The sequence below is a fragment of the Diadema setosum genome, chromosome 4 (assembly GCF_964275005.1).
Source record: "Diadema setosum chromosome 4, eeDiaSeto1, whole genome shotgun sequence".
Taxonomy (NCBI): Eukaryota; Metazoa; Echinodermata; class Echinoidea; order Diadematoida; family Diadematidae; genus Diadema; species Diadema setosum.
The window spans coordinates 25,386,370-25,406,377 of NC_092688.1; the positions used below are offsets into that span (position 1 = coordinate 25,386,370).

General features: G+C 37.2%; 1 protein-coding gene across 1 annotated transcript in view; it reads right to left on the reverse strand.

Annotated features, from left to right (window-relative positions):
* Positions 1–1,198: 1,198 nt before the first annotated feature.
* The window catches only part of LOC140227042 (uncharacterized), a 28,757-nt gene continuing 9,947 nt past the window's right edge, over positions 1,199–20,008 (reverse strand). The window contains exons 3-10 of the mRNA XM_072307473.1: positions 12,485–12,562; positions 10,239–10,520; positions 8,734–8,955; positions 6,703–6,768; positions 6,448–6,513; positions 4,271–4,382; positions 2,797–2,947; positions 1,199–2,011 (exon numbers count right to left, since the gene is read on the reverse strand). Of these exons, the coding sequence (XP_072163574.1) occupies positions 1,199–2,011; positions 2,797–2,947; positions 4,271–4,382; positions 6,448–6,513; positions 6,703–6,768; positions 8,734–8,955; positions 10,239–10,520; positions 12,485–12,562 (1,790 nt within the window). The remainder of the gene's footprint in view (positions 2,012–2,796; positions 2,948–4,270; positions 4,383–6,447; positions 6,514–6,702; positions 6,769–8,733; positions 8,956–10,238; positions 10,521–12,484; positions 12,563–20,008) is intronic.

A 20,008-nucleotide genomic window follows, 5' to 3' on the forward strand; every position in this document is an offset into this window, starting at 1 on the left:
TTTACAATACATCGTCATCTATAATTTTCATCACCACATTATGATAAGCATCACAGCTTCAATTATTTCTTGTTTCTGTATTTTCGGGAAACGTTCCTTATAGTCAAATTAACTCTGTATTACAATCCAATTTATTAACGGCGAAAGTGAAATCTTCTTTGGAGGCGCTCTTTATATGGGCATTAGTTTCCATATGTTTGGATTAATACAGAATGGATGCAATATAGGCTCATAAATCAGAGAATATAGGTTTGTGTTTGGGGTAACTGTCGTATAATGATGAAGGCACTTACGCATTCTTTGATTTGATTCGATTTGATTGGTTCCTGAATTACATCATTGCTCATGCAGATACATACACATATATTATATACATTGATGGTGCCATATATATATATATATATATATATATATATACATAAACATTAATTGTTAACCAAGTAACTTTCTTCATTACCTTTAGAATATACAGCAATACAGTTTCTTCATTGCCTTTACAATGTACAACAGAACATATCAGCTTAAGCATTGCTTGATTTGCATGCAGCCCTCGTACATAATACATAACATATAGGAAAATAGGAGGGAGGGATGACTTGCATAGAGATAGGATAGAAGAAAGGAGAGAGGAGAGGTCTGTCTGCTTTCGCTAATACACAAAGTTAGATCACCTTGATCACTGAATAGTAAAGCATGGCAAAGTATTTTCTCACCGAGATACAGGTGAACAGTTACAGGTCATGGTCGGCTACATAACATTACGCAATAAATTCAGAACGGTGATATTTGCACCAGGGAATTTCATATACAACACAATTACAATGACATTATATGTCATACTTTGAATTTATACTCCGAGACCATTTAATGGTCCAACCCCTATGATTCCCTATTACCCCGTGAGGAATCATTCACAGATGGTTTTAACCAAAATATAAGTTACAAGTTTCGTTAATACAGAACCTTTTTTATTTATAATTTGATTAACGAACCTTCGAAACATCAAGCTTCATAAAATTTTTAGATTAACGACCTTCTGAATTACTCCACAAATGTACGGATTATTGAACCCTATCCCCTTTTTGGAAAAACAAACATTTCGGTATTACAAACATTCGGAATGACGAAAATCACACATCGTAATTCCGTCCTTATTGTGACATCAGTTGTCATTCAGCTATCAGTATAAGAGTGTCTTTTAGAGTTTTGGCTCATCAGGAATACTGTCATACACTGTTGAATTGAAGTGATCTTCTGTTCTCGCGGAAATTGTGCTTTTGTACAAAACTATTTTTGTGGGCAATAAGTTGTTTTGGTTCTCAAAACAATCATTGGTGTTCCCATCAGTATCTGCTTCTAAAACGAGATAGCCATGTTCATCCACTTCATGCTCCTCTCTTGACGTGCTAGGATAGATAGATACCGAATATGAAGGGTCGTTCAGGGTCATCGCATAAGGACCTAATTCGTAATTTCCTTCGATATTCAAGTAAGTAGGAGAGTGTTGCGGTTCTGGAATAGCTGCAGATTGGTCAGAAGCTGAGGAAATTTCATGGTAAATTGACGATTGCACGTTCTCAGATTGACTAGTGTCACCTGCAGCTCTTGTGGGCTGATAAGATAATGCTGTGCCGACTTTGTTACCACAGGGTAATACTGTGTCAATGCCACGAGGCTCTTTCGAATCTTGACTTACTGCAGGTTGAAATCTTATACCTCTGTGCAGACTAACATTGGAAAGGAGGTAGCCGTCTTCATCAACATCTTCTTCCTCTTCACTGATATGCCTGGATTGAAGAATTACGACCTTCTTCTTCCCCTTCTTCCCTGCACCTGACATTTCCATGTATAGTGCTTTTGTGTTATCCGCGGCCTCATTTGTACACTCATGAACGTGTTTAAGGTGGTGTATGACGTCATAAGAAGAACGTGATCCAGTTTCAGCTGAACTTTCAATACCTCTCCCGCTGTTCACTGTAGTTTCAAGGGACAGGTTCGGTGACATGTGACCCTATATAATAAAACACGCACAAAGTCGCCACGAGACCTGTCTATCACATGCAATAATATTGTGAAAAGGTTAGTATATTATACTTTAGAACGATAATTACTAATCAAGCTTCCACGTTCTCACATCATCAAACTCATAGAAAAAGCACTTTACAGAAAAAAAAAACTGAGAAAAATATTCTAGTACAGTGAATCAACTAATGTCGACGATTGTGTGTGGACTAAGTTAGCATTTAAAACTAATAGGCAACTACATTTAATTCACTGACAGATAAACGTAAACCTTCGGGCTCTTAGTAGCAATGTTTTACGCATGGTTATGTCAAGGTAGCGATCAAAGGCACTGCTATCCGTAGTTTCTAACAAAGAGTTCATACACATTTTTACTTGTAACAGAAGTGTTGTGATCCACGAAAACTGCTAAAAGCCACTGCTGCTCTCAGGCAATGATTCTAAGGTCAAAATTTAAATTAAAGATGTGCACCCTTGTAAGGAAATACTATTACCTGTTTTGTGGATTTTTCTTTCTTTGGATAACCTTGAGAATTTTTTTTTTTTTCAGGTTACTCGATACTATCTCATGTAAGGTCAAATTCCATTCACAACCGCCACTCTGCGCTCTTAATTTCTAAAGAAAAACAAAGTTGAAGAGGGTTTCCTCTTTTATATTTCTTTTCAAGCCTGGGCTCAACTCCATAGAGCACACGCGCACACACACACGCATACGTACAGTGAAATTCTAAAATCAAAACTGTAACTTAAAAGACGAAATTTGTATGTCATTACCGCTCCACAGTTCTCATACGTGTTCTCTGGATGAGATGAAGTGCCTCCGTGATCTCCCGTGCCTTCAGTATGAGAGGAAGTGTTTGGCGGATCCAGCTGCGACAGCCCTTCACTGGAGAGGACTTTGGAATGACTCGAAACTTGTCGACGCCTACGAATAACATTCCATAAATAAAGAATGGAAACAATATTTCTTAGAACATGTTAATGAATTCATACATTTAAACTGCAGGGGATGTTACTGTAGAAAACATTGCAATTGAACACATGGTTTAAAAAAAAAAATCATATTTTCATTTTACCGTTGCTCTAATAAACTAGGTGTGATACACGATTCCTGCAACTCTAACATTTTCTAACATAGGCTTCGTAGGTCAAATGACATCATGCTCCTCAGTCATCCACGGTGCAAGAGGAAAGTTACATCAGGAGACCGTACTTTCGTTAGTGCTGCACCAAGACTTTGGAATAACCTCCTCCTCTCTCTCAATCAGACATACATCACCAGTCGACAGTTTCAAAAATCTTCTTAAAACACATGTTTCAGGAAAGTTTCCCATAGTCGTGATCAATACATGTCTGCATGTTTCCCAGATATCAATTTTTTATGAATTTGAATGATTATGCAATTATTAGTCCTTTAAAGTCACAATTTCATTATTTCGTAGGATTTCCAGTTAGGAATTAGTTTGTCTTACTTTTAGATTTTTAGATTAGATTTATTTTTTTTGTTGTTGTCATACCTCGTTGAGTATTCTATGCTTCAAAGAAACTGCGCAATATAAATTTACAATCATTATTGTTATATTACTATCATCATAGAAATGAAATACACGTACCACAAAGAATTTATAACAGTTGTAGTACATAAAATAGGCCAAGTTAGTGTAAGTTCTGATCTTTCTTTTTCTCTTTAAATAACTTTGATCACAATTATTATGTTGCCACACATCACCAGAAGAACATCTCAATGGACTGAAGCATGCAATACTAGCACAGGTGCTTTCTCTTCTATGTGACACTTTGATTTATTTATAGAGATTTCGTGACATCTTACAACGGCTGCAGAGCCAAAAAATAAGTAAATAAATAGGCCCTGAATAAATAACATAATAATCTTAACACGTTCTATTAAAAATTGAGCTTATTAATTGGTCGCCGTTGTAATTGTTTTCATGGTGACTTTCCGCGAATTCTGAGAAACAAATCTATTCCTTGAACTCTCCGATTCCAGCGGAAAGCAATTACAAAATCAGACATTTTTTTTTTTTCTGAGCGACCTGTTTGTTTGTTTTTTTCCGTGATGACCCGTCACACTTTCTGAACAACAAACGGATATCTATATACAACAGCAATAAAGCATCCATATACTTCCTAGCAACGCACACACATTGCTGAATGTTAATCATCTATATATTTTGATGACTATCAAATAATTCACCACCCACTTCCCTACAGTTTACACAAAAGTCACCTTTTCTGCTGATGTTTGCGCCAAGCCGATAGTATGACAAGCACAGCGAAAACAACTCCGAAAAGGGTTCCCAGGATGTACGTAATAAACTTTATCCGAGCAAATCGGAGGTCTGAAGGACAACGTAGTTTAGTTATCCCGTTGTTACCTGGGAAGTGAATGAATGACTGAACAATAACTTTCTCTCGTAAGGACTTTCTCTTGACAATGACTATAGACAGATATCTGCTGCTGTTAATCAGATTGACAAAAATAGATATTTCAATTTCATAACCTGGCAAGAATTGTTAATTGCTTGATTCCTGTAGCATGCATGCCAGTATACGAATCATTGCATTATTTAATTTTGCTGTTGGCGAGCTACCATACGCTTTCAAGATAGAATGACATGAGAAAATTAAGAAAATTAGCTTGGTTTCAGTATTGTACGTAGTTACCTCTGTACAACCTCACAAACTTGAAGAGAAGCTTAAATGGCGCATAATCAAAATTATAATTAGCCTGCAGTAAAGATCATCTGATCTTGGCAAAGTACTCAGATTTACCAAAAATATAAAACAATAACGAGGTTACAAAAAGAAATATACTTAATCAATATTCATTTTAGACTAGACCTTTTTTTTTGCGAATCGGCAGGGCTGTTTTGGTTGCAATGGCACGCTATTAACCCTTAGCGATTTGTGAGTGTGTGTTTGTTTGTTTGTTTTTAGAAAATGCCATTTCATAAATACCAATGGGAGTTTTCAATAATAATAGTTACGTCTCCACGAGAGTCTGATGAAATCAACCAATATCAATTGCTTTTTAGTCCCTGTTTAAGGAAAGCGCATTACAAAAAAAAAGCCGTATTTTTGTGCACAGTGGACATGGTGACTTGCTATCACTTTCTCTGTCACTTTTTTTTTTTTTTTGGCTTCAGTGTCTCCTTCTTCTTTAATGTGGCCATTAATAACATGTAATCTCATATCATGAACTTTCATTAAAAAGGGGGAGGGGTAAAAGTTCTGCACCATCACTCCGATGTTATTACATAATCACCGGAAATACTGAATGTCATATATATATATATATATATATATATATATATATATATATATTATATATATATATATAATCATATAATATTATAGGACATATTATATATATATATATATATATATATATATATATATATATATATGTATATAGATATATATAATATATGTGACCGTGCACCTCAAAACGAACATAAAGTCGCACACACTGATTTTGCGTGAGGACTGAAAATAAGTGAAATTGGTAAACCTAGCCGAGCTTGACTTTTTCATATTTTTTGGAAGAGCGGGTCTTCTTTTACATTATGCTAAAATTTGGTATCATAAAATGGGCAGGAAAGTGTGGTGGTTTTTTTTAGCAGTTTATCTCGAACATTTTTTGGTAGAATAGTGTGATTAGGTGTGTCTTTAGAATCCCTTTTTCATTTCTGAAAAACCTTGTCCACACTCTTCACTTTCAACTCTTATAACTTTTGTGAGGATAGTGCTACTGCTTTGAAAGTTGGCATTAATTATGGACAGAATGTGTTAATGAGGCATGCTTAATTTCAGTTTAAACTGATAATCCCTTCATTGTTGTTACTCTGGTGGTTTACTTCCTGTTTTTTGTCCCATTCATCGCACAGCCTTCACGGTTTGGTAAAGATTAAGCGCTTGAATAGACACTGTACTTCAGAGCCTCTTTTCTCAGTTCACACTTTTCCTGAGTTTGTGCGTTCTTTCCAGTATTTAGATAGGTTTGGAGAGTCCATTTGATTTGAGTTATACATCATTTTAAAGCTTAAAGTCTTCTCTTTCAGAATATGGTCTTAACTAAAAATTCATGTCTGGCGACTTTTTGTTTGTTTTGAGGTGCAAGGTCACATTTATATATATATATATATATATATATATATATATATATATATATATATATATTTAAAATGATGCTTGCTGCATGTGCCTCACCAACCATAATAAGGAAAAGAAGGTAAAATTTCCGCGAATCTTACCTATGCAATGGCTCACACTTAAATTTTTCACAAACAAGACAGCAAGAATGATTTGTCACTATTTTTGTCAATGTAGGATTGCAGCAGCATAATTGTATTTTATGGCAGAAAACACAAGTATAAGCATGGTGAGATCAGATTTATTCATCACCTGAAGGAGACACGACGGTTGTTTCTTTCATTGTCGTTGGCCATTGAGAAGCATAGCTGTCCGCAGCTTATGAAAATAAAAGAATGAAAATATGACTCTGTAAGTACTAAGATCCTACCTACATCAATATTCAAATTATTATCATTTTTTTTTCATTATTTTTACTGCAGATGCTTCATTATCACTTATCATCCTATTCAGGAAGACAGAGTGGCAGTGTACATTTTGGCTGGTTTTAAACGTATTACTACTCACCGATATTACTGTAGTCTATACTATTTCTAGTGCTGGTGCTGGGTGTAACATTTCGTAGTGTATTTTCTGTAAACAAAAACAAAAAAACAAACAAAAACAAAATACAAATAATGTTTATAAGAAAAAAAGATCTGTCAATGAATGCCATTTTGTTTGACGGAAAAGTCACATAGATGTAATATAATCCATGTCTCGCGACGTTTTGTTGGTTTTGTGATGCAGGATTAAATACTTTCACCCGTCCTTCTTCATATTTTTTTCTGTATTCTCTATCTTTTTCATGGGAATTAAGAGCTTCCTTTAACCAAGGAGGTTGAAGAGATGGAGTAACAACAGAGTTATTCCCTTTCATCTATGTTCGAAGCCGGTGCTCAAAAATATTTGAAGCATGTGCCAAACAGGATTAGCCGCGCCGATACGAAGATAATTGACTCGTGTCTCCATCATAGGCGTTTTCACATCAGCCCGATAAAAATGCAAGCTCGAGATATTTTTCGCGATCGCTAATTAGAACGCTATTTCATTTCCTATTCACATCAGCCCGAACATTATCAAATAGCGCGCTAGTTCGCATTAATTATCCTGCTATTTCCGAAATATGCCGCGTCGGACTCGAGAATTTTTTTTTTTTTTTCGATCAATTAGCGCGCTAATTTGTGTTCACATTATCAAGTAGCGCGCTATTTCGTGATCGGTTTAATTTCCCAAGTCAGAAAATAGCGCGCTATTTCGAAACATCGTGCTGATGTGAAAACGCCTATTGCCTAATCACCAGCCACTTTCAAAGGAAGATATGTCTTTGTGATGGTAATTACTTTTCGCTATGCCTTCTTATAAAAGCTAGGTGGTACAGACACGAGGATGCGTGAACAGAAATTGAGGAAAAAAATGCTGAAATGAAGATGAAAATTGCTCGACTGGACATACGCGGGCACTAATCTGATATATCTATCAATAAAGAACTATACTTGAAGATTTTAACATATTAGTTTCATTTGGAGAAATGAAGTCGAAAAGTGATAAAACCAGCTTGCCAGGATGGTACAGTTTTAAACATTTTCACATAATACAGCTCTGATTTACACTTTTGCGCAAATTTCTGAACGGCATTGACTTTTGTCTTACATGCTTTATTATTAAGTGAAATTTCATTTCATTTAATAAATAGATAAGCAAGATAAGATAAGATATGGCCAACATTATGATAACGTTCAAAATAAATCTTCACGTTGCTCAGCAAGACGGCGGCTTGGAACATCGATCATCAAAACACATGTGCACCTGGGGAATTCTTTTGTACATGAATAGAAATCTGACAGCTGTTTGAATGATTACAGCCAGTTAGAACTCCATGTATAAAACCTCCTTGCTTTAACCAATAGGATATGAAATTGTCCTGCTCGACAAAAGAAAAAAAAGAGTAGGGATTAGAATCGAGTTTCCTCTTGCTGTCTTGGTTGTATGAAGTGAAAATTCAGCCCTTGTATTGTAACTCAAACTTGACGCAACGTTCGCGGAGATAGGGTTTTCTATCACTTTTTTCTGGTTCGAGAGGTATACCATAATTTGATACATCATGCATCATCTTCAAGATCCAACATTATTTTACTATGGCATTCGTCAGGATGCGTTCAAAAAGTTTCTCTTTCAAGAATAGGAAACTGGTGAAAGCGACGAAATACTCTGTGTGTGTAATCATTTACATTCAGATACACACTCTTAAAAAGAAAAGGGTAAATCAGCGTTTTAAAAGGGGCGAGGAGTGACAGGGTTTTAAAAATGTTGCATTCACCCCTTTTCTTGCTGTATCTAGCACATCTAACTGTTGGATTCAGCTGGATAAAAGGGGTGATTACAACATTTCAAAAACGCTGTCACTCCTCGGCCCTTTTAAATGTTGATTTACAATTTTCTTTTTAAGAGTGCATCCACAGAGATACGTGTGCTAAATTGCATTGAGGGAGAATGACTTTAGAAGGTGTTTGTAAGAAAGATTTATTCACGGCATGCTCTTAGGATTTTACAACCCACCGTGAATTTCGTTTTTGATTGCCCGGCAAGATGGAACTGTATCGTTCCAGACAGGAAAGAAGGTCGATTTTCCAGGTAGAGATAGACACTGCAATGTCTTGCTACCATTGGTGACGTAACCTTCGCCACAGCAAAGAGTTATTACGGACCCAAAGTTAGTGGTGTTGGAGTTCCATTGACCATTTGACACATTGCCTGGATGGTTACAGAACCCGACTGACACTGTAGAAAGAAGAAGAAACAAAACGGCTGATCTTCACGTAAACCCCATGAATTTTGTTTAAGGGAAAATACCAAGATGAGGAGTTGCAAAATAACTCACTGGTAATCTTTCAGGAGTTGTCTTGTTTGCCCTGTTGGTATCGTTCAACGATATCTGAAGAGTTTGTTCGCAAAAACCGATAAGTCCATTTTTGAAGATTTTGAAGTACGGTCTCTGTCATAAAGTACAAAATAATACATTTTAACCCTAACTAGGCCCCCTCGACGTTCCGCTTGATGTATCGTAATCGCAAAAAGCTATCGCTGCGACGTTTCATGACATTTTTTTTTTCGAGTCTCTCGCATCTTTTGACACCAAATTTGCGACGCCCGGGCGCGCGGTTCTGAAGTTACGCATAAATATGTACATGCATGTCGGGCCAAAAATTGCTCAAAAACGTGAATTCGTGTACAATTTCAATGCCAACTGTGCTTACAGGCAAATTTCATAAAAGCATGATTATTTGGGGGTTTTATTGATTAAAATCAATGAATAACATATTTTCTTGTTCGGAGCGATATTACGGACAAATTTCATCGAAAAAACAGTGAAAAACATAAAGTCGAAAAAAACAAAGATGTACATAAGAAATTCAAAAAAACAATAAAATACTTTCTGATATCACAATTTGTCACAAAAAGGACACTAGAAAGAATATCTACACAAAAAATGTGCCTGTTTTGAGCTTTATTTTGCTATTTATACCAAATAGTCTGATTTCATGCATCATTATGCATGAATTTGCATAGTTTAGCATAAATGATAATTTTTTGAAAAATTAACTTCAAGGTATTTTAAACTACATCATACAAATATGGACTTATCGGTTTTTGCGAACAAACTCTTCATCTGCTCATCTCTGATTTCGAAGATTATTTGGGTAAACGTTTTACTTCTGAGAAAAAAAAATGCTAGAAGTTTCTGCAGTCACTATCAATTATTCATGCCTATTATTGATTTTGATTATAATTGACGTATTATAACAGTATTTGCAGCGTTGTTAGTAAGAAGATGTGATTGCTTCATTGGTATTAAAGTCACAAATTTGTCCCTTGTATAGCATTTCTTATCTATAGCATTAACGGCAATTGCGAATAATAGCTCTGAAGGCCATATAACCGATACCAGAGTTATCATTTTGATCCTTCTATCCACTCATCTTTGCCTTTTAAAACAGTCATGGAATTTGTTCTGAGAACAGTCATGCTGGGATTTTCTTGCTAAGTCACAGTTTTTAACTCACGATTAAATGCTGTAAAGAAAACTTGGTCGGAGTCAAGTTGTGTCTGGCTGGGACAGGTCCAGTTGTGGGAATATCTTCCGCCAGTAATAAAGTTTGCAAATTCCTCTAATTGCAAACACACACACGACCTTCGATGTACGACAGCAACGTCTTGGCCTCCGGACACTCGTTGACAGGTAGACATGCATTCGTCTTCAGAATGAACGTGAATTTCATCATTGTGTGAAACGAGAGACTGGAGTGTTTGTCCGGCACCTTTGTAGCAACCAATAAACGCAGGTTCTACATGGATACGATACAACATACAAGCGAGATGACACACTACCAGGAATAAACTATTGTGATTATGAACGTTTTCAAACATTACAAGGAGTAGTTACGTAGGGAAACACCAAATTTGCCACGTCACCTAAATGGACGGAATGTATATTCCAGGGCTTACCGGAAATCAATCAGTTGGACCTCTGAGTATTATGTGGGTCTGAGTCACAGGAAAAGCATGTGTTGATATAAAGGCAGGAAGCAAATCAAGCTAAGCTTTTCTTTTTATTCAAAGTATCGCTCATACACGTTCATTACGCATTGTGAATGAAGACTATGACCCCGTTTACAGTGCGAAGCTCGGCCGCGGCCGAGCCCACCTTCATTTCAGTGTAAACGCGCAAAAGGTCAAATGCGGGGCCAAAATTGGACGCGCATTTGGCCACGCTCTGGAGGTGGTCTCGGTCGCGGCCGAGCCGCGGCTGAGCCCGGCCTTTTCTCAGACCCCGTTTACAGTGCAGGGCTGGGCCGAGCCGCGGCCGAGCCTAACCTCAATTGCGGGGCCGAGCCCCGCAATTTTGTCTGTTTACACTGCCGGGCTAGGCCGCGGTTTTAATTCTAACCTTTCAATATTTTGTCGTAGTGGCGCTCTGCTTGTAAACAAACGCAATTTGGTAAAGTCTGTTTTTCATACCCTTTGCCAACAGGATTACGTGACGACGAAGTCGCCTATCTGGCAAAGGCCTTTGCCGAAGGAAAAATCCTTTGCAGGGCAATGCCACCTTAAACTATACTAGTTTTCGACGTTGAGGGGATTGATATCCTCAACAACAAAATAGTACGGGCAGAGGGTTTGCAAGCCAGACGAAAATTGGCCGCGCAATTGGCCCAGTTTGTGTTTACACTGAGAAAAGGCCGGGCTCACCTCCAGAGCGTGAGCCGCGGCCGAGCCTCGCACTGTAAACGGGGTCCTAGTGTAAACGCAAACTGGGCCAAATGCGGGGCAATTTTCGTCTGGCTTCCTAACCCTCTACTTATACTATTTCGGTATTAACCCCCTCAACGTCGAAAACTAGTATAGTTTAAGGTGGTTTTGTCCTGCAAAGGATTTTTCCTTCGGCAAAGGCCTCTGCCCGAACGGCGACTTCGTCGCCACGGAATCCAGTTGGCAAAGGGTCTGAAAACCAGACTATACCAATTGCGTTTGTTTACAAGCAGAGCGCCACTACGACAAAATATTGAAAGGTTTGAATTAAAAGCGCGGCCGAGCCCGGCATTGTAAACGGACTGAATTGCGGGGCTTGGTCCTGCAATTGAGGCTGGGTTCGGCCGCGGCTCGTCCCAGCCCCGCACTGTAAATGGGGTCTAAATCAATTTGAACGCAACTCATGCATCATTATGCTACCACCAGTGTGTGTCAGTATACAATGACATAGTAATCACAAACCATTAAGAAATAATCAATAGTTACTGGAACTCATTAAGCTTGTGATCTAAGTCCACTAAGATTTTTTTTTTTCAATCAAGTATGTGTGGGTGGCAAAAAAAAAAAAAAAAAATCAAGCATATGCCAATGAAAGATCTGGTAACGTGCAATGAGACACACTTTATTGAGCGGAGCAAAAGGGGATCCACTATATCATGTTTGTGGCTTGTGTTAGTGGCTTGAAAGCCCAAAATTAAAGCTAGAGTCATACTGTAATGCAAACAATATTCATTCTTCATGATAATTTTAAAGTATCAAATTTATCTTTGACTGTATGTAATTCGCAAGGTTTCAATAAACACTTCCAAATACCTCTTTAATCAAAACCAAAAAATCGGAACTTGAGAATGGAAATATCTATCAAACCCGAAAGAGGCATTATAATATGCTAATAATAATTGTGCTTCCAGACATTGATCTAGACACGTCGATAGATAAGCCGTGCCATAAAACTCCAAACTCTCCCAATATAAACCATAGTTTTCATGCAAATTCTCACCTCGGCATTTCAGTCTAACAACTTGGTTCGAGGGACATTCGATGGTTGTCAATGAGCACTCCTCGAGGAACTTGTCAGCTATCGATTGATATTGAATAGTAGTACAAAATTATGTTTCATTCAGGGAACCCAAAACCAAAAGAGAAGTGTGGATTGAGTGAATACAGCAACATTAGTCATGTTAGTTGAACACATCAGTGAAAGTTTGAGGAAAATCGGACAAGCGATGCAGAAGTTATTAATTTTTAATGCTTTGCCGTTGGTACCGCTGGATGAGGAGACTAGCATAATGAATGAGCACTTAATCAACCGTTATATAAGAAAGCAGGAGGAATAATTTTCATTATACCCTTAACATATGTGACCCTGCACCACAAAACCAACAAAAAGTCGCCAGACATGGGTTTTTAGTTAAGGGCAGATTATGAAAGAGCAGGCTCTGAGCTTTAAAATGATGTATAACTCAATTCCAGTGGACTCCCCTAACCTACCCAAATTCTGCATGGAAGAAAGCACACACTCTAGAAAAATGTGAACTGAGAAAAGCGGCTCTGAAGTACACGGTCTATTCAAGCGCCTAATCGTTACCAACCCGTGCTAGCTGTGCCATGAAAGGGACAAATCACAGGATGTAAAATCACCGAAGCAACAACAATAAAGGAATTATCAGATTGACTTGAAATTGAGCATGATCTATCAACACATTCTGCCCATGAATAATGCTAACTTTCAAAGCAGTAGTGTCATCCTTTCAAAAGTTATTAGACTTGAAAGTGAAGAGTGTGAAAAGGATTTCAAGAAATGAAAAGGGACCTCTAAGACATACCTGATCATTGTAATTTTTATGAAAGATTAAATTTTTGTGAAATTCCATTTGAATTCCATTTTTTCTTTGAACTGTTGTCCACATGACGTCATAACATCTAGTAGTCTCCTCATCCAGTGGTTTTAAGGCCAAAAGTTTAAAAATTCATAACTTTTGCATCGATTTTACGATTTTCCTCAAACTTTTACTGATGTTTTCTATTACTGTTAAGTACTGCTTTTACTCAATCTACATTTCTCTTTGGGTTTTGGTTTCCTTTGATTTAGGTATAACAAGAACATAAAAGATTAATCAAAATACTTTACGGTGACTTATTTCATTGCCGAAGTGAGAGAGAGTGATTGTTTGTGTCTATGAACATTTAGGACAGTTTAGCTATACTTGGGAGAGGATTTATTGTGCAGCTCTCGACAATGTCCGATTTCATTATCATGACAACATTTGCTTATCACTGCGCCATATCCTCGCTCAAGCTAAGAGACGAATATGGACAAGCCATAAAAAGACAAATCGCGTTAAGAAATATGGAAAATATCACACTCTTCGTGTAAGAATTAAATCTTTGTTTACATTTGTTTTGATTTTCGTACAACCTGCAAATGAATGTACACTGTTGTGAAGACTAAACAGAACATAACAAAACTAAAAAAAAGGAAGAAAACGAAAATACAAGTTCAAGTGATACTACAGCATAATAATCATCCATCTCCCAGGGTTGTGCTTTCAAAATGTAGATTTTGCAATACTGATTAAAATGCAGTGGGAAAAAGATGTATGATAGAGCTGACACGTGCAGTTGTATTTCTTATATGAGTATTGCAAAATTCGAAATTAGTCCTACGAAATTTGGTTGACATTGGTGCAATTACCGACATGCCATGTACACGAATGTTCTGTTCATCACAATAAGAATATGAAGCACTGAACTGCATGTAACTAGTTCTCGAAATATGAAATCTTAATTTTCTACACTTCAGTTGTTTATTGCTTTTGAATATTTCAGAATTTGATATATTCGTATAGGGATATCCGAATTTCTCTGAAAGGAAAAAAATAGGATATTTGCATCAATCCCGAAAGGTACAAAATGTTATTATGGGGCCAACTAACCATATTATTTACATAACCAAAGATGAATGAACACCTTACCAAGATGGAGCATTGATGGAGACAGATCATTTTCAGTCGTTGTGACTACAGTTTTAATTAGGTATAGTTAGAGTAGTTTATCTTAAAGCGGGGTTCCCACCTATCGTACGATCTATTGCAAACGCCACGATTGGACATTCGTAACTGATCGTAGAAGTTTCGTTGAACTCGTCTGAAATTTCACGTTTGGATACGAGGTTATGCGAGCCAATACGTGTTGCTTCGCTTGGATGCGATATGGTCACGATTGGTCTACTTCAAGCAATACGATCTGTCACGATCTGGTCTTCAGTTCAAGTACGATCCGATAGGATTGTCCCGATTGAGTCCATGATTTGTTCCAATCTATTACTATCATTACGATCGGGATCCCCGATTTGGTGCGTGCAGCTACGTTCTGATACATTCCAATACGAATACCGCGAACCAATGCGGGCTGTTGAGATAAGATACGATATTTTTCACGATCGGGATCAAAAGTGACCCCGTTCCCACTGCCGATCAGATCAACTCGATCAAGCGAGATCAATCCCGATCACCTATTTTTACCAGACCAATCCCGACCAAATGCTCGATCGTCCTTCAACACGATCCCTTGCCGACCGCTATTCGATCTTTTACGATCCACATCCGACCATTCTCGACATCTCCAGAATCTCTCCTCGACAACCGTACAGATCTCTACTCGAACATCCCGATCTACACACAATCAATACACGATCGCTACACGGTCAATACTCGATTTCTACTAGACTTCTTAGACCAGCTCGACATGACTCGATCTGTGTAAGATCTTGCATCGAACGGGTCGGCAGGTTCGTACAGTGATCGAGTGAAAGAAGAATTGGTTACAGTATTCGTTTGGTTATATGAGACAACTCAGTATTTATGCTTGAATACGGCGTGGCCCAAAAGAGTGCCATAAAACTGACTATTAATTGCAAAAGCGTGAATGAACGAAAGATTATCTTTAGTATAGGTTTTACCGGCCAATTTCGCACTTTTGTCAGTCCATTTGATAAAAGGTTCATTTAATTTAGCGAAAATCCTCATCACTGCACATTCTGTCATTCAAAATTGCAAGTTGTTCGTTCAATTTAGCATTCCGATCAATGAGATTTGCACATGTGCCTTTCGAATTCGTAAAACGGGCATTCAAATTGGCACGTGCTCTTCAGTCATTCAAATTCGCCAGCACTGGCGAAAGGGGTATTTCAGTAATTCAATTTCGCGTATGGGCAGTCAAATTCCTATATATATAACATGTTCATTGAAATTAACGTCATGTTATTTCTTTTTTTGAAAAGGTGATAACATTTAAACGCGTATTTCTATGTGACTTATTGTTTCATCCACGCACTGTTAAGCAGTAAAAGTATCGTATTTTTGTTCTGTAACGCCCCTTTCTTTCATACCAGGCGTACATGTACCAATACTTTAGTTTAACTTCATCTTCTTACAGTCATGACGGCACAAGTTAGATACAGACGTATTTCTCAAGGGGACAGAAAAAGAATTATAGGAATATTTGATGATCATAACCATGACTTCCTACAACTTGCCGACACACGGAATAAACGCTCAACGGCAAGATAAGTTGTGGCCATGCACATGTTGCACTATCTTCGGACTTGAAGAGACACTAAGCACATTAATGAAAAAAAAAAATGTTGCCAAAATCTCTGAAATGAGTAGGCCTACGAAAATATGAAATGTAATGACGCTTGGAAAATAATAACTATGTTAAGAAAATAAAGAAAGAAGCAAACCATAAGCATGCGTGCTAAATTGACTGCAAAAGATGTTAAATTGATTGCCAAAAAAAAAAATGAATTGGAATGAACGAGAGCAGCATGTCCGTGATCACGTAACTATATCATTCTAAACTGAATGAGCGAATAACCAAATGGTGTTTGTTTTACGAATTTCAATTGAAAAAGTGTTAATTAGAATGAGGCTAAAGGTAATTTGAATGCTCCAAAATTAATTTGAATGAAGAGATCATGAAATTGAACTACCGAACATGTCATCTATGGTATATTTTGCTAAACTGAATGCAGCAATTAAGAATTGGACTGACAAAAGTGCGAAATTGGCCAGGAAAACCTATAGTTGATAGAAGAACACTTCCTATTTTGAAACCACAATCATCAATTCTCGTGCAGGCGTTTCGATTCTATTCATTTTTCCTGAAAAAAAAAGATGACAAAGACTGATCACTACTGTTTGTGAGCCCAAAAAGGTACAAAAAATGCATTCAGTTGTATTCTTTCATTTTATCAGTTTTCAGTAGCTATTTTGACGCATTCATTATCAGTTTTTACGGCTTCACTATCGCTCAGTCAAGAAGGATATCAGTGCCCTAAGTTACAGATTTTGTAAATCACAAATTTTCATGGAGATCAAAGCGCCTGCACAAAGATTGATTATCATTGTGTCAAATAAAATTTGAGGTGTTCTTTCTATTGAATAATTTAACGATTTCATTCAGTCGCTCATATCTTTTTAAATAAGAGACAGTTTTGTAGCACTCTGTCTGCCGGGGCACCAAGTATAATATAATAGGTTCGTTCAAATGCATTCGATATTTGCAGTGGATGGGAAGAATAGCAAATCTAAGTTTGATGTCTCATTAAAAGATTAAAAAAAAATAAATAAAAAAATGTTACACCGCCACGCTTCGTAAGTTCATTACATATAGGTGGGCTGAAATTAATTTGGTTTAAAATGAAACATAGGCCTATATGCTCATGAATGCACCATTATATAGAGCTGAAAAAAAAAATGACTATTCTACAACCCTAATGAGTCGTGTTATCTTTGTCATTATTGTTCTCATTACTAAAGAATGAAAAAGTGAATGAAAAATATGTATGTAGTCATTGATAAAGTATAGGCCCAAGAGTGTGTAAAAGAATATGTATCATTAATTTCTAAATTCATGAAGTGTGCTGATATGTGGAACAGAGTACATTATTATGAAAATAAAACAATATAACATTTTACACTAGCAAGATGAAAATCTTGGTTGTTTAGTTTTTTGTCAACTCAGCCAATCGATATCAAGGTGGACTTCAAGCAATGTACATACAACTCTCAATAAAAAAAAAAACTTATTAAGCGAAGCAAAAGTGTAACATCTACGTGAATAAAAGTAAAGTAAGTCACTGAGCATTTATGAATCTATGTTACAACTACTGTTTTAACACGTCAGCGTAAGAAATAGATTTTATATCAACGTAACCAACTTCAACTTTGAAACAGACTAGCTAGCAAAAGAATTCAAAAAACATTTCTCATATTATAAGTAAAGTAGATAATCTAGAAAATTTCCTTTCACGTTACAGTCATATCGCCAGAATACCGAATTTTTCTCAGTTTCAGTTGTGTTTCCTTTCTTTCTTCTGGTATATTTGTCTGGAGAGTCTAATTCTGCCATGTCTGCTGTCTAGGGTTTGTTGTCTTTTCTCTCTTCGTGGCCCTTTGCTTTTCTTCAGTGGGCCAGGAGTGGCTGAAGATACTGACGACATTTAACTTTTTAACGTGACCAAGGACTGCATATATTTTTTCTTAATACCTGAACAATAAATGAGTGCTAAGAAAGTACGTCTGCACCTGCTGCAACCACTGTCAAAAAGGGTAATCATGTAGAAATGCACACCTACCGTTCGCTTCGCCGTTTGTCAATAAAATTTTGTGTAGCTCTTGGAGATGCTAAATTGAACCATATCAGAGAGTTTTCATAGAATTAGAAAGCCGAAAAGGGAAGAAAAATGAGAAATCGGAGTTGAAAAGTACGTCGGTCGCGATCATATAGTTCCGACGTAGTAAGTAGTGCATCGATTTCACAGAGAACGATGTCTTACGATTAAAATCGATTCTGGTAGTCTCTAATTAGCCGCTTATGCGCTTACTAACAGCAATACGTGTGGGCCCTAGATCTACTCTCATTTTCGTAGTTTTTCTCATTCTTTTCATTGCCACTATAATATCACTATTTAAATTATTGATACATATTATTCATACCAGGATTTAGACGTCCTTTCTTTAGAAATTGTGGCAAGTATTGATTTTATTATGACAAAAGTTGATGATTTAATTTGAATAGTGTTGAAGGGAAAAGAATGAGGTTGAAGGAAAAGTGGAAGAAAAGAGCAAGGCTATTTGAAGGAGGGAGAAAGAGAGAGAAAAGAAGATGAGGAGGAAGTTGAATTCGAAGGGGATTTGTTGTTTGTTTCTGGTGATGGTAAATGGTATTAAATTAATGTTTTTAATTGATAAGTTAAATTTATAGTATAAATGATTGTTTTTATGATAATAATGCTATTCATTTTTCCATTTCATTTTATTAATTATGTATACAAGAACTGCAACCCCAATATTTGCTTTTGTTTCGTAGTAAGGTCCATTTTATCATCTTTTATTGTTTTGTACACATATTATCCTCCCATCATTCAGTCAGCAAAATATGTTGACAGATTCAATGTTTGTATACAGTCAAACGCAGCACGCAGGAGAAAATTAACTAAAACAACAAAACACAGACGCATCGAGATCACTTTCTTTCTTCAACTTTTTACTGTAAAGCCGACGTAATTATTGTGGTTAAACACCAAGCAAGCGGCTGTATCACAGACTACAACGATCGATCATCATCATTATATCGCTTTTCCACATAATCGATCATCAAACATGCTACGCTGATACAGCTGTCGATCGGCGTACTTTTGAGTCAAAATTAGCTACTTTTCTACTGTAATTGGCTATGAAATTTCATGAAACCATCAGATATGGTTCATCTTGACTTTTCTGATAGCCACGAAAAGTTTTTATTGACAAATTAAGGAAGGAAATGGTAGGTGTGCATGGTGTGCATTTCTACATGATTACCTCAAAAAGTGCTCGGTATGATCGAGTGCCGGTCGAAGCATGATCGAGTTTAGTCGAGTATCAATCGATAGCAGTCCTGTATCGGTCGTGCAGCGGTCGAATTATTCATGAAACTGATGAATCCTGGATCGAGATGATCTGAAATCAATCGTGTAGCATTCGAGTATAACTCGAGATGATCGGGAACTGAGCTCGGGGAAAAATCCGTCCCGACCACACTATATTTCTATACGACCGATTCCCGATCAGCTCGATCTCTTCTCGATCACTACCCGAGCTGTTGGTGTTCGGGCTTCCTACTCGAATATTTTGGACATGTCCAAAATTATCGTGAAGGAAGCAGGAGCGATGGCGATCAAGGTAGATCGACCCCGAATACCAATGCCGAGCGAGCCCGACCAGGCTAAAAAAGCTTGATCGGGATTGATCGAGTTGATCTGATCGGCAGTGGGAACGCACCATAGGTGCGATTGGACCCGAATGGGAACATTATAGTCCGGCTGACGATGGACTTCATTGTTTCCTCTACTTCTGCAGAGTGGTTAAGTCTACTATCCACAACCATTGCTGATGGCAAGGGTTGACAGGTTGAGAATGATGAGAACGTGACCTTTGCAGTACTGCGAATGACGATTACATTATCATCAGATAGAAAACAT